The following is a 14,327-nucleotide window of genomic DNA, read 5'->3' on the forward strand; positions in this document are numbered from 1 at the left end:
TGAAATTAATATATATTTTTTTTAATGTAAGAATTTTTGATTCGAGACGTATGTTGGCATGAGTATGTAAATATTGTTAGTCGGATGATAGGAAGGCATCCAGTCTTGTAGCTCCTCACTTAATCTATCAATGTATCTTGAGAATTATTTTCATAATCTAATTGTTTTTTTTTTTTTAGTTCTTGATAGTTGTAGTTGCGTAATAAACGGCTGTGTCCTTAAATTGTGTTTATCTTTCTTCTGGGAAGGGTTTTCAAGTATACTTTTTATATACTTGCGCTTTTTACGGATAAGGTGAACGATTTTCTGTGCATTAACAACGGATAATTCTTTTGCTGTGAGAAAAATTACTTCTGACCACATTGTAAATATTTACAGTAACACAAGTTCCTGTTTTTTCAATGAAAGATTTATGGAGATACGGACAGAGAGCACTTCTTCTTGGCTCTGTCTTCCTGCGAACGCAGCAATGATCCTTTTTCATGAATGGCTGGTGCACATGCACCAGTCTAATTTTTCTGATCGCAAAGCAAATCAATCCTTGTTTTCTTTTCTAAGCACTTCCATCTGTGATGTTACCACTGTTGTGTCCCATTTTAAGACTGATTTGCATTACAGTATATGCATTTATACAATGTGTCTGACTAACTTAAACTTCCTAAGACAAGCTTCTTATCGAGGCACATAGTAGAAGAAACAACTTTTGTGCTCTACAACTAGCAGCGAAGCCTGTCGGACGACAGACGTAAAAAAGAAAAAACTGAGCGTATACTTTTTTGTCCGGACCTGAGAAAATATTTCCTCCCGCCCCCCTCAACACAAAATTCAAAGCCGCTTTACCACCACCCATATCTACAAAAAAAAACTGCTCCCGTAAATTTCAACTCGATATCCTAGCTGTGAGACAATACAGAAAGAGTTACAAAAAAGTTGTTTATTTATGAAGAGAAAAGACATCAACCCTCTCTTTTAATCAAACTCTTTATGCATCGCCACGTTTAAAATAGTCCAATACCGCGAGATTGAAAGTCCGATGCTCTACCATCAGAAATGGACCAGCCTTGCTATTAGTTTTACACCTTCGACGTGTTAATTTATACAAATAAACAAGTTTTCTTTAGAGCTAGAGACACTTATCCATTGTGCAAAGGAAGACAGACCAGTCAATCAATCATTTCAGCAATTTTTGTATAGCGAATAAGTAATCTTAGCACGATGAAACGCACTGGCTTGTATATATAATTTGCCGCATTTTTAATAAAAGCGGTACTTGTTCTGTAACGTAAGCCTGCAAAAGATACGAATTTGCTGATGAAACCTGCTTCTAAAGCCCAAACTTTTTTCGCAACTTTTACTTATGTATAATTATTGCAACGTATATACTTATTTCTTTTTTATAGCCACTTTTTTAAGATATCTAATAAAACTGCCAGAATTGCGTAATTAAAAAAAAAAAGACCTACTGAGTGATGGCTGCTTTAATACTGAGGTTGCGGTCAAACGACTGCTGACGGTAACGAGTTTCTGTCTCGGAAAGTCTTCCCGAAAACTAGAGAATAGCACGAAACTCTTGTAATACCCATATTAGAACTCCCCTCCTAAAAATGTATAGGAATCAGCACAGAACACTGCAAGCCAACGTTTCATTACTAAAAAACAAAGCTGTACAAAATCTTAGCTTTTTATGAAACTGCAAATTTTAAAAATTCAATATGAATCGTTTACTTCCTGAAAATTATAAAAACTGCAACAGCAAATTTGATTTGTGCCATAAGAGCATTTAGTATTACAGAAATTGGAAAGTTACACAAAAATTCTATACTTGACTACAGAATTTATTCAAGTTCGTAAATTCACACTGAATAAAGTATTACAAAACACAAAGTTAAAAAAAAAAAATGCCAGACAAGAGCAGAAATAAGCGATTTTAACCTTTTGCAACTTTTTAACGAAAACCAAACGCCTCATAAAATAGGACAATTTGTAACAATACTGCTCCTCGCTGGCTATCCAAAGACTGCCCCCTCCCTCAAAACTCACTTCTTCTTAGGAGGAGGCGCCAAGGGTTGGCCTTTATCCTTCCCTCGCAATTTCATTCCTGAAAAAGAAATATCCTTTACCGATCTGCCGCAGGGAAAACGTAGTCCAGAGAGTTTGACAGGCACAGCATTTACTTGAAATGACTGAAGAACATTAAGCGAGAAAATATTAAGTGTACTTATTAAAAGGCAAAAACAGAACTGAAACCCCCCAAAAAATGATTTGGCATTGGCACATGACGTCAGTGGAACCATTTGAAAGTTGTTTTGAACGAGTCACCCCAAGACCAAAGTAATCAATAGGCAGCTGAGGCTATAGTCATGGGCCCCCTAAAATTTGTTGCCTATTTACGAGAATCGTGTAAAACGTTTAATATTTTATCAAACAGTTCATGGTAACGAACTGTAGTAAGGAGCGACTCGGCGCAATGGTAAACGAAACGTTAAAAAATGGAATTTTGATGCTAATAGACACATCAAAAGAACTTAATTTTTATGATGATTTTAAACATACAAGCTTCATTAAATTTAGTCTTACCTATCAACAGTTACGAGCCAGAGGAAAATTCGCCCTATTTTGAAAAATAGGGGAAAATACCCCCTAGAAGTCATAGAATCTTAACAAAAAGCATACCATCGCATTCAACGTATCAGAGAACCATACTGTCGAAGTTTCAAGCTCCTATCTACAAAAATATGGAATTTCATATTTTTTTTTGCCAGAAGACAGATTACGGATGCGTGTTTGTTTTTTTTTTTTTTTTCAGGGGTGATCGTATCGACTCAGTGGTCCTAGAATATCGCTAGAGGGCTCGTTCTAACGGAAATTAAAAGTTCCAGTGCAATTTTTAAGTGACCAAAAAAATTGGTGGGCACCTAGGCCCCCTCCCCTGTTCAGTTTTTTCCCAAAGTCAACGAACCAAATTTTGAGATAGCCATTTTGTTCAGCACAGTCGAAAAACTCAATAACTATGGCTTTGGGGACGGCTTACACCCTCAAAGTCCCCGGGGGATGGGATGTAAGTTACAAACTTTGACCAGTGTTTACATATAGTAATGGTTATTGGGAAGTGTACAGACGTTTTCAGGGGGACATTTTTCTTGGGTTGGAGAGGGGGTTTAGGGGAGGGGGTTACGTGGAAGGATCTTTTCATGGAGGAGTTTGCCATGGGAGAAGAGAATTTCCATGAAGGGGGCGCAGTATATTCTAGCATTATTTAAGACAAAAAACGATGAAAAAGTAAATATGAAAAAGTTTTTTCAACTGGAAGTAAGGAGCAGCATTAAAACTTAAAAAGAATAGAAATTATTACGCATATGAAGGGTTGATCTCCTCCTAAATACCTGCTCATTACGCTAAAGTATTTTTAGTAATTTCAACTATTTATTCTACGGCCTTTGTAATTCAGGGGTCATTCTTAAAGAATCGGGACAAAAAAAAACCTCATATACATAATAAAAATATACGAATATAGAAGTTCTTTACGTAAGTTAATTTGTAAGTATATTTTTTAACTAATAAAAACGTTCAAAAAAAAATTAAAAGTTCTAGTTGCCTTTTTAAGTATCCAAACGATTGGAGGGCAACTAGGCCTCTTCCGCATCCCCCCTTTTTTTTATCAAAATCGTCCAATCAAAACTAAAAGAAAGCCATTTAGCAAAAAAAAAAAAAATGCAAATTTTGTTTTAAGTATTCATGTGCGGAGAGCCAAAATCAAGACATGCATTAATTCAAAAACTTTCAGAAATTAAATTAAAAAAAAGTTTTTTTTAACTGAAAGTAAGGAGCGACGTTAAAACTGAAAACAAACAGAAATTAATCCATATATGAAAGGTGCTGTTCCCCCCTCAATGCCCCGCTCTTAACGCTAAAGTTTTTTACTGTTTTAAAAAGTAGATTTGAAAGAAAGAGTCAAACTTTAGCGAAAAGAGCGGGGTACTGAGGAGGGAACAGCCCCTTTCATATATGGAGTAATTTCTGTTCGTTTTAAGTTTTAACGTCGCTCCTCACTTTCACTTAAAAAAAAACTTTTTTTATTTAATTTTACCATAAAATTCATGGTTTAAAAACTAAATTCTTGCTTAAAGGTTGCTTCCCCTCTGAATTTTGCTATTTCTTGACGAGGAATAAAGAGCAACTTGTACCGAAAAAATAAGATACATAGATCACTGGGCTCGTTATTTTCATATCTATCTATTCACCGAGACAGAATTATGATATTGCTTCGAATTTTAATTAGAGAATAATCTAATCTTAATTAAGAAATGGAATTTTTTTTTATTTTCGAACGTTTTCCATGCCTTTTCAACAGACTTTTCAGCCTAAAAAGAGAGGAATAGGAGAGAAACCTTTTCGCCAAGAAGCGATTAGAATTAAAAAGCAATCATTTGAAAAAAAAAACAGATATACGGAACTTTGAAATAGTTTTTAAAGAAAAAGAGCTCAAAATTAAAAGAAATGTAAAAGAAAAGTAAATGTAACATAGCAGATGGATAGATTTCAATATCAGCTACCGAATGGTTGCAAAACTGCCGTCTCAAGTCAGAACATAAAGACTACAAAAGTAGAAAAACTAACGCATTAAACTACCTTAAAGCCTTAGGACTGAAAAAAACCGGCATACCCAAAACTTTCACAGGGAACATAAACCTAGGTAAAAGTAAGGGAACCAAAGGACTTCAAAATCCAACAAACAAGCAGCCTGTTATTTGTAACTCGTTACTTAATCATAGACCCTATATTTTAAATAAATGCTTCATGGTATCCTTGCGTGCTTAAATTTCGATTGGAGACGCAATAGATAAGAGTTCCCAAAATATTCTTAGCCTAGGAGGTCTCGCAAGGGGTCCTTATGGCAATTAATGGGCAAATGTTTCATGAAAAAAGGTTAGTTCTGTGAAGTTTTACATTTGAGTTTGTGTAAACTGAAACACAGTCCATTGATGCAGCACAGATATTGAAAGAAGAAAAATGGTTTTGTGAATTCAATTTGAAAGGCACCAATTAGGATAGGGAGTATATAAGCATTTCCCTATCATAGTCAAAATTGAGGGGAACTCCCAAATTTAGAAAAAGAACTCCATAAGCGACGCTGGAATTTAGTGTTAACCTGGAAAAAAAATTTTGATGTGAATCATGGCGCAAAATACGCCTAGTTTTAGTTAGAAAAAAGTTAAAAACGATATGTCTGTCCAGCTCTTAAGAGAAACGTGAAAAAAACATAACACAACAGACAGGTAAAGGGGACTCGCAGACATTTTTCCAAGGAAGTTGAGTGCAAAAATTTTTATTTTAGGGGGGAAGGGCTAAGGTTTTTAAGGTATTTTATTTAAAGGTAGTTTTTTTTTTTAGGGTAGAACATACTAAAAGATATAGGACCTTGGACACTTGACCTTTAAACCTTGTAGGCACTTTGCAGCTTGTTTGAGCCAAAACATGCGATGAGTCTCAATCTGTATGATTCCAGGCACCAAGAGGGCTGATGGGCCCTCAAAGATACCGTCCTCTCCACCACGTGAATTTTTATCTGTATAATGGGAGGCACAGGAAGGCCCCCAATGACATTGGGTCTGGTCGGGATTTAAAATAAGAGATCTGAGTTACCAGCGTCTTCTAAATATGAAATTTCATTAAGATCCTATCACTCCTTCGTAAGTTAAAAATATATCATTTTTTCTAATTTTTCAGAATTAACCCTGCCCCCAACTCCTCCAAAGAGCGCGGATCCGTTCCAGTTATGTCAATCACGTATCTACAGCTTGTGTTTATTTTTCCCACCAAGTTTCATTCCAATCCCTCCACTCTAAGCGTTTTCCAAGATTTTAGGTTTCCCCCTCCAACCCCTCCCCCCAAAGTCACCGGATACGGTCAAGATTTAAAATAAGAGCTATGAGACACGATATCCTTCTAAAAATAAAATTTCATTAACATCCGATTACCCGCTCGAAGTTAAAAATACCTCATTTTTTCTATTTTTTTTTTCCGAATTAACCGTCCCCTTACTCTAAAACCTCTATACCTCTAATCGCCTAAAACTAATTCCCATCGCTAACTTTTCAGAAGAGGTAGGCATTTTTTCTTCTTTTCTTTTCAACTGATTGGCTTGACATTCATAGAGCAACTAGCCAAGACTAACTAGGGATGAAAATGACGAATTTCAAAGGCACATCTCCCTTCCGATATCCTATCTGCTTGACTATTATGGGGCGAGTAACTGGGGGGGGGGGAGACTAAGACACCAAAGCAAATGAATATTCAGAGACTCCTCCCACTTCTCAGTTTCATACTACAGTACTTGCATTCACTTAAAATGTGGTAATATGGTTCCTACAACTAAGGACACGTGCATCAAGAAATTTCAGATCATTAAACTTTACAGCCTTACTGTATAACCTGTAGGCCTATTTCATTGTAAGCTAGAGTCACAAAGCCTATTCCTCCTAGTGGATGGCGACTAATATGCTTATGCTAATTGACCTACCTTTTTAATCACACCGATACATTTTAGATTAGAAAATGTCCTCGCGAAAAGGGCTACGCAACCATTATAAATAATAATGCATTTTGGCGTTTATTAGTGAAGTGCTTTTGTGGCAATCAATCAGTGATGGACATTAAATCAAATTATTTCCATAATCAAATACCATATGAGACAATTTCTAGGGGGTTTATTTTGAGGTTAAGTAATGCAGCCTTGGCTTGTACATAATACAGCTAAAGAAATAACAACAGTGTGTTAGGTTTTATGTTTTGGAGCAAGCTAACAAAGCCTTCACTTTTGTGCATAGTGCATTTTAAAATAAACAACATTGATTGGATGTCAGCAAATAGAGAATAAAGTTGGTTTTCAGAAAATTATGCATTTTGAGACCGTCTTTTCGCCGTCCTCTTATGAAACCTAGTATCTGCATTTTTCAAGTTTGCAAGAAAATTATAAAACGGGAAACAGAAAAAAAACTTATTAATTTTGTCAGGTTTTCCAAAGTCCGTTTACTTTCAATTTTTACTACTGCATTTTCTGCAGCAAAAATTCATTTCTTTTTTTAATTTTAGCTTGTTCATATTAGATATTAGCTATAGACAACCTATCAAATCTATTTTTACCTCTGCAGTTACTAGGGCGTATCTCAGAAGGTACGGTAGCTTGAAAAATTTCTGATTGCGCCATTAGACTCGGCCTATGGAGAATGGGGGAAACCAATCTATAATACCAAACAAAATTTTTGTTGGGTCTTGCCACAGGACAGCCGCTTTAAGGGGCAATGTCTTCATTTGTTCTTTTTTCGACGACACCCGAGCAAAACTTGCTGCAATACTTTACTTAACATTTACAACGTAGTATAATGTCTATTAATTTGCATATACTATTCTATATTCTAAAGTTAGAATATAGTCCTCTTCTAAAAAAACACATATAATATGATAATTATCGAAGAATATTGTAAGTAGTCTTTGAGTCCAGATTCCCAAGGAATTTTAAATTACAATTCCCTTATTATTCAATTCTATTACTATTTCCCATCCACCACTATTCTTATTTTCAATATTGATAGAATATGGAAGCTTTATTCTTACAGAATTCATCACCCTTCTGCTCAAATGGTTATTGAACTGGGTAATATTATACAATAAAAAAGGGAACGGAATTGTGATTTCAAGACTTAATTGGAATTTTGGCACCAGAGCTGCTCATTGAAATTGACGCAAAAATCAACTTTGAATAGGACGTCTTACACGACACTTTGATATAACAGCACCGAGTTTATTATTATCTGTTACAGCAATAACAAGAGCTAAGAGCTCATATGGCACTTGTGACGAGACAAGAAGAGCTAAGAGCCAAGAGCTCATATGGTATGAGCTCTAAAAATTTGTAAGAATCAACAGATTGATTTAAACGGAAAATCAGAGGCTTAATGCTGGTCAGGATTTAAAATAAGAGCACTGAGTCACGATGTCCTTCTAAACATCAAAATTCATTAAGATCCGATCACCCACTCGTAAGTTATAAATACCTAATTTTTTCCAATTTTTCCTCTCCCTTTAGCCCCCCAGATGGTCGAATTTGGGAAAACGACTTTACCAAGTCAATTTGTGCAGCTCCCTGACACGCCTATCAATTTTCATCGTCCTAGCACGTCCAGAAGCATCAAACTCGCCAAACCACTGAACCCCTCCCCCCAAGTCCCCCAAAGAGAGCGAATCCAGTACGGTTACCTCAATCACGTATCAAGGACATTTGCTTATTCTATCCACCAAGCTTCATCCCGATTCCTCCACTCCAAGTGTTTTCCCAGATTTCCCCCTCTATCTTCCCCCCAATGTCAACAGATCTGGTCAGGATTTGAAATAAGAGCTCTGAGACATGAATTCCTTCTAGATATCAAATTTCATTAAGATCTTGTGACCCGTTCGTAAGTTACGAATACCTCATTTTCCCGATTTAACCCCCCTCCCCCAACTCCACCGAAGAGAGCAGATCCGGTCCGGTTATGTCAGTCACGTATCTTAGATAGGTTTTTATTCTTCCCGTCTAAGTTCATCCTGATCTCTCCTCTTTAAATATTTTCTAAGATTTCCGGACCCCCCCCCCCCCCAATGACGCTGGATCCAGTTGAGATTTAAAATAAGAGATCTGAGTTACGAGGTCCTTCTAAATATTAAGTTTCATGAAGATCTGATCACTCCTTCGTAAGTTAAAAATACGCCATTTTTCTGATTTTTCAGAATTAACCATCCCCCCCCCCCAATAAAGAGGATCCGTTATAGTTATGTCATTCACGTATCTAAGACTTCTGCTTATTTTTCCCACCAAGTTTCATCCCGATCCCTCCAATCTAAGCGTTTTCCATGATTTTAGGTCCCCCCAAACCCCCCCCCCCCAATGTCACCAGATCCGGTCGGGATTTAAAATAAGAGCTTTGAGACACAATATCCTTCTAAATATCAAATTTTATTGAGATTCGATCACCCGTTCGTAAGTTAAAAATACCTCATTTTTTTCTAATTTTTCATAATTAACCCCCCCCCCCCCAACTACCCCAAAGAGAACAAGTCCGTTCCGGTTAGGTCAATCATGTATCTAGGACTTGTGCTTATTTTTCCCACCCAGTTTCATCCCGATCCCTTCACTCTAAGTGTTTTCCAAGATTTTAGGTTTCCCCTCCCAACTCCTCCCCCCCCCCCAATGTCACCAGATCCGGTCAGGATTTAAAATAATAGCTCTGAGACACCATAGCCATCCAAACATCAAATTTCATTAAGATTTGATCAGCCGTTCGTAAGTTAAAAATACTTCATTTTTTCTATTTTTTCCAAATTAACCGAACCCCCACTCCCCCCCAGATAGTCAAATCGAAAAAACGACTATTTCTAATTTAATCTGGTCCGGTTCCTGATATGCCTGCCAAATTTCATCGTCCTAGCTTACCTGGAAGTGCCTAAAGTAGCAAAACCGGGACCGACAGAATTTGCGATTGCTATATGTCACTTGGTTAATACTAAGTGCCATAAAAAGTGGCAGAAGGTAAGACCAGATCTCATTGTTAGCCAGCAGTAAGGAAAGAGCGGAGTTTACTAAGGAGTCTCTCAAATAATATTTTGTAAAAAATTATTTATGATACCCAAAATAAGTTATCAATGAACTTAAAACAGAAGAATTTAATAAACAAGGGAAATACGTGCCAATAAAATAAAACTACACTTTCTTTTTATCTGAATAAAAAAAAGAAGCAGAAGCTGACAATTATCAAATACACACAATAATAAGGATAAAGAGGATTCTTATCATCATTTGGCAGACCTTAGTGTCGGCTGACCGTCTCAAAAACAAAGGGACCATTATTTTAACAACCATAGAGATATATTAAGAATCTGTGGTTTGACTATGAAATCGGATTAAAAGCACAAAGAAATTTTACAACCCCGTGCCAGAAAGGTTTTCAATCAAATCGGGCAACACCCCAAGCTACCAAATTGCTGAAATGGTATTTCCTTTGAGCTAATTTTTAGAGTTTTCATAGCAGGTATGCTAGAACATTTTTAGAGACTGTCCTTTTCTGAATTTTGAATAGGAAAATCTGGTCTATTTAATAAAAAAATAAATAAATAAATAAATTAAATAAAAATCACGCTTTCCAATGATGCAAGTTTCGCTAGAACTAAGTATCTCTATTTCCGACTCAGAACGGGAGAAGTTAAATAATTTTTTCTAAGATTTTCACGAAAGTAGGTGCAAACTTTTACTTTTCTGTAGTTTATTCCGATGCACTATAAAAATCTACAACTTATGGCGAGACCCCTCCATCAATTATAAATAGCTTGGCCATACACACTATAAAAGTTTACAATGGAAAAAATAGTGCGATCCTTTATGGTATCGAAAACCACAAAAACTAATCAACCAGCAGTACTGCAAAACTATATTAAGAAGAAAAATACATTTCTCGATTGGTTTGACCGGACAATTTTGTTTCTTTGGTGAAAACTAAAGTTTATTTTAGCAAATACACCAACCTCCTATCATAAGCATTTGAAGCATATTACTTACCAATCGCTCTTTCTATTTTGGCCAAAATTTGCTGATTTGGGATAGCTTTTCCATTCTCATACTCGTTTACTATCTGTGGCTTCTCACATATTTTCTGTGGGAAAAGAAAAATAATAAAAAAAAAAAACTAGAAATGCAACTTCGCCACATGGGGCCAGAGGAACAAAATAAAAAACTACATTCTGTGAATACTACAAATACAAAAAGTTGCGTATATTGCCTATAACAGGTCTACCTTATCTATATCGTCAATTATAAACCGTCATTGGCAAAATGACGCAAAGAGAAAAATTTAGAATTTAGAAGGGCTAAAAAAATATGCACAACAAAAGTAAAATTTACAAAAGAAAACTATGACAACAAAGACTAAGATAAAAAAAAAGCTTTTCATTTTCTTCAGTAAGAAGGCAGAGTTTTGCTTTTCAGGAAACTATTTATTAATTCTTCAACATTTAGTTGGTTCCCTTCAAAGTATTTCCCCTCGGATACATTTACACATCAGCACTTATCCAATCTTTGATGTACTTCTGGTGCGCGCTTTCGTTTTTAGTTATTCCTGGGATGCAGTCTTTATTTCCTCAATCTTCTTTATCTTTTCTAACTTCTAAATACTATAATAAAATTTTTCACATTTAACATTTTTTCCAAAAAACAGTAGTTTTTCATTAAATATAAACTGAATTATTGGTTCCTCTCAGAAGGGTCAGACACCAGTACCTAATAGAATTTTACAACACTCGAGCTCACTAGGCAGGGTTGTCAATTCAATTGCAGTTGCTATGATATTTTTCTTATTTATTTTTATCTGTCAGGTCTTTCATTTCGATTAAAAGTCTATTTATTCCTCTATTGTTTTTTTTGTCTGTGCAAAAAGAGCTAGTCTCTCTACCAGATATGTGTATATTCAATGTATTATACATGTTTGATAGATAAACAAGTGAACCTAAAAAAAGAAGAAAAACCCTTAATGCATGTTCATGAATTAAAAAAGGGTGAACTCTGATTGTGAGAAAATCGAATGCAGTAACTTGTATGTAAGTTTCTCCACCGCAAATAGAAATATTATTAAAAAAATAAACTACTTTGCTTCTTTGGGGGCAAGTAGGCAGTTTTTTTTAGACTACCAGAGAGCATGGTCATTTTTGTTCTACCGCTTTCCAAATTTTCATTAAGCGTCAGAAAGTTTCGCAACAATACTTTTCGAAATTCGGTAAAAAAAAAAGATATTAGCGTTAGGCTACTTTTACCGTATCTTAAGGAAGAAAACAAAAGAAATAGAACCTATAGATGCCTGCAAACTCTCAATATTCATTTACTTTCCATATAACTTTTGTTTTAGTTATAGTTTTAAAAAAAAAACTGTGAGCTTTATCCAAGGACTAATTTTTAGTAGTTTGGTGATAAAAGAAAAAGAAGAGCAAGGGGAAGAAAATGAATCAAAAAGTGGAATTTACTGTAGCAAGATCCTTTTGCGTCATTCCCAATTTGTTTCGTCCTTGTTGAATCAATTTGCCAACATCTTGGGGTAATTTTTCATGTTTCAACTCCTCAGTTTCACGATCCAGCTTTGCAGTGTTCAAAGTGGTGACAGGGTGCTTATTGGTTGCAGCGCCATCTTTAAAAAAAGCAATAAATCAAATACGCTCACATTTTCTTTACATTAAAAAAAAAAAAAACATTTACATTCACACATGCGCCCAGTTGGAATATAAAGCTTTATGTTTGTGTTTTAGGCCGTTTTATAAAGATGACAAAGAAGGAATTTTTTTTTATTTCTTCATAAATTTAGTTTTTAATAGCCTACCATTTTATGTTTTACGTTCAAGCATTCTATTTTTTTTTATTCGAACAGCCGAGAATGGATTTGTTGTACTGTGTTTTATTTGTCTTATGTTTTTAGGTTTAAACATCCAAGCATTTACTTGTTGTGTTGTGCCTCTCACCAGTAGTTTCGAGCATTTATATGTTAAAAGTTTGAAGAAAAGGAAAAAGGATTGAATAGGAACAAAGTGGTGTCCCACCAAAAGTTTTACAGTGCCTGTAAAAGTGAGAAGTTTTCTTCCTTGACTCTCCACTAAGCTAAAGGTGGGCTTTGAGATTTTGACTTGAAGTGCATCATGTGGGCAAAAGGCAGATAGCCCAGAAGCACAAAAAAAAAACATTATTAAAAAAAAAAGGAAAAACAGTCTAATAAATATATTGAAGTGTAGTACAATCTCAAAGACCTGAGGTATCATTAACTTTTGGTGGACAGTAAGGTATCGGGCACACTCCCACCAGCTTCTTTCCAAAGGACAAATAATTTTACCAAACTTTTCAATGTTACTCATTATTTGTTAAAAGGATAGTAATCTTCATTCCCTCTGATTATAGATGCGCTCTTAGCCCACTTTTGTTCTACTGGAAAAACAAAAGGAAACTATTTCTTTACTAGATAATTTGTTAGAACAAAGTGACCAGAGAGGGAGAAGAAAATATCCATAGAAGGACAAAGGATTGGGCCAACGCGAGAAATAAAAAGGGCAAATATTTTGAATTGATGTTCATAGCATACCTTCAATCCCGAATTCAAATAACCAAAAGACTTTGCTAAAAAGAAAAAACCCAAAAATAAACAAATTCTAAAGTATGCAATTTCTTGTTTGTGAAAATTTGTAAATATTGTGACATGTAAATATTTACTTTTACCATACAGGTTTTTTGGTTTTATTTACTTTCATCAGGTAACAAAGCTAGACCATCAACATGGGTTAAACATATACACCACTTGCTTTTACTATAGAAAATAATTCAGGTAAAGGATAATTTCTGTTTATATTAAGTTTAAGTTTCAGCCTCACTTTTATTATCTTTTTTTATCAATTTCCTAAAAGAATAAAAGTTGAAAAAGGCTTGTCTTGAGAAACGCAATGATCTACTGTCACAAATAATTTGTGGGTTTACACAAGTAGTCTTTCCACCTAACCTCCATTATGCAAATAGCAATCAATTGAGAAAACAGCTGATCATATTACTTGTATTTATTTATAATAGCTGCAGAGAAGAGCTTGTTTGTAATAATTTTATTTGGTGTACTGCACACATGTAAAAAAACAAGAGGAGGTAAAAAAAAAAAAAAAAATAAAAAAAAAACTCGTCACTTACATTTGACTTGAGTGTCAATTGCTGCTCCAGTCCTTCGTGCTGCATTCACAACCTGTAATAGATTATAGAACACAATGCTATGAAAGAAGATAATTAATAACAATTGTCTTTTTCACAGAACAATTTTTTAAGCACAATTTTAACATGGCTGCAAGTTTTATTTGCTCAACTATATCTACTCGGTATGAAATATGGTTAATCAGCTTCTTTTCTATATTCTGAAAGCCAAAGAATGCTTACAACCTGTTTATCCAGCATAAGCTTGTAGTCACATTAAGCAAAAAAAAAAAAAAAAAAAAAAAAAAAAAAAAAAAAAAAAAAACTACCAGCCGATTTTTAATAGACACAATATTAACACAGAGGATGTATCACAAACTCAGCACCTTCAATAACTCATTTTATGCCCAAAAAACTTTAACTTAATTAAAATTCAAAATTACCAAGTTTAAAAGTAGCTGTTAAAAGTTATTCGTATATTATTTGTACATGCAAGTCCACCAAAACTGCGATGCCTAGACTGCATTGGCCTTAATCATGGAAGTTGATCCAGACATACATGTATATACTGCTTTTAAGCACAAATGATAGACATAAT

The 14,327-nt window shown here is 34.9% G+C and overlaps 2 protein-coding genes across 3 annotated transcripts in view; both read right to left on the reverse strand.

Annotated features, from left to right (window-relative positions):
* Positions 1–14,327, reverse strand: part of LOC136024952 (insulin-degrading enzyme-like) — a 234,273-nt gene that overhangs the window by 356 nt on the left and 219,590 nt on the right. The window lies entirely within an intron of this gene.
* The window catches only part of LOC136024949 (endothelial differentiation-related factor 1 homolog), a 21,944-nt gene continuing 9,323 nt past the window's right edge, over positions 1,707–14,327 (reverse strand). The window contains exons 4-5 of the mRNA XM_065700542.1: positions 10,589–10,682; positions 1,707–2,098 (exon numbers count right to left, since the gene is read on the reverse strand). Of these exons, the coding sequence (XP_065556614.1) occupies positions 2,037–2,098; positions 10,589–10,682 (156 nt within the window). The 3' untranslated portion in view covers positions 1,707–2,036. The remainder of the gene's footprint in view (positions 2,099–10,588; positions 10,683–14,327) is intronic.

Source organism: Artemia franciscana, chromosome 3 (assembly GCF_032884065.1).
Source record: "Artemia franciscana chromosome 3, ASM3288406v1, whole genome shotgun sequence".
In the NCBI taxonomy this organism is placed as follows: domain Eukaryota; kingdom Metazoa; phylum Arthropoda; class Branchiopoda; order Anostraca; family Artemiidae; genus Artemia; species Artemia franciscana.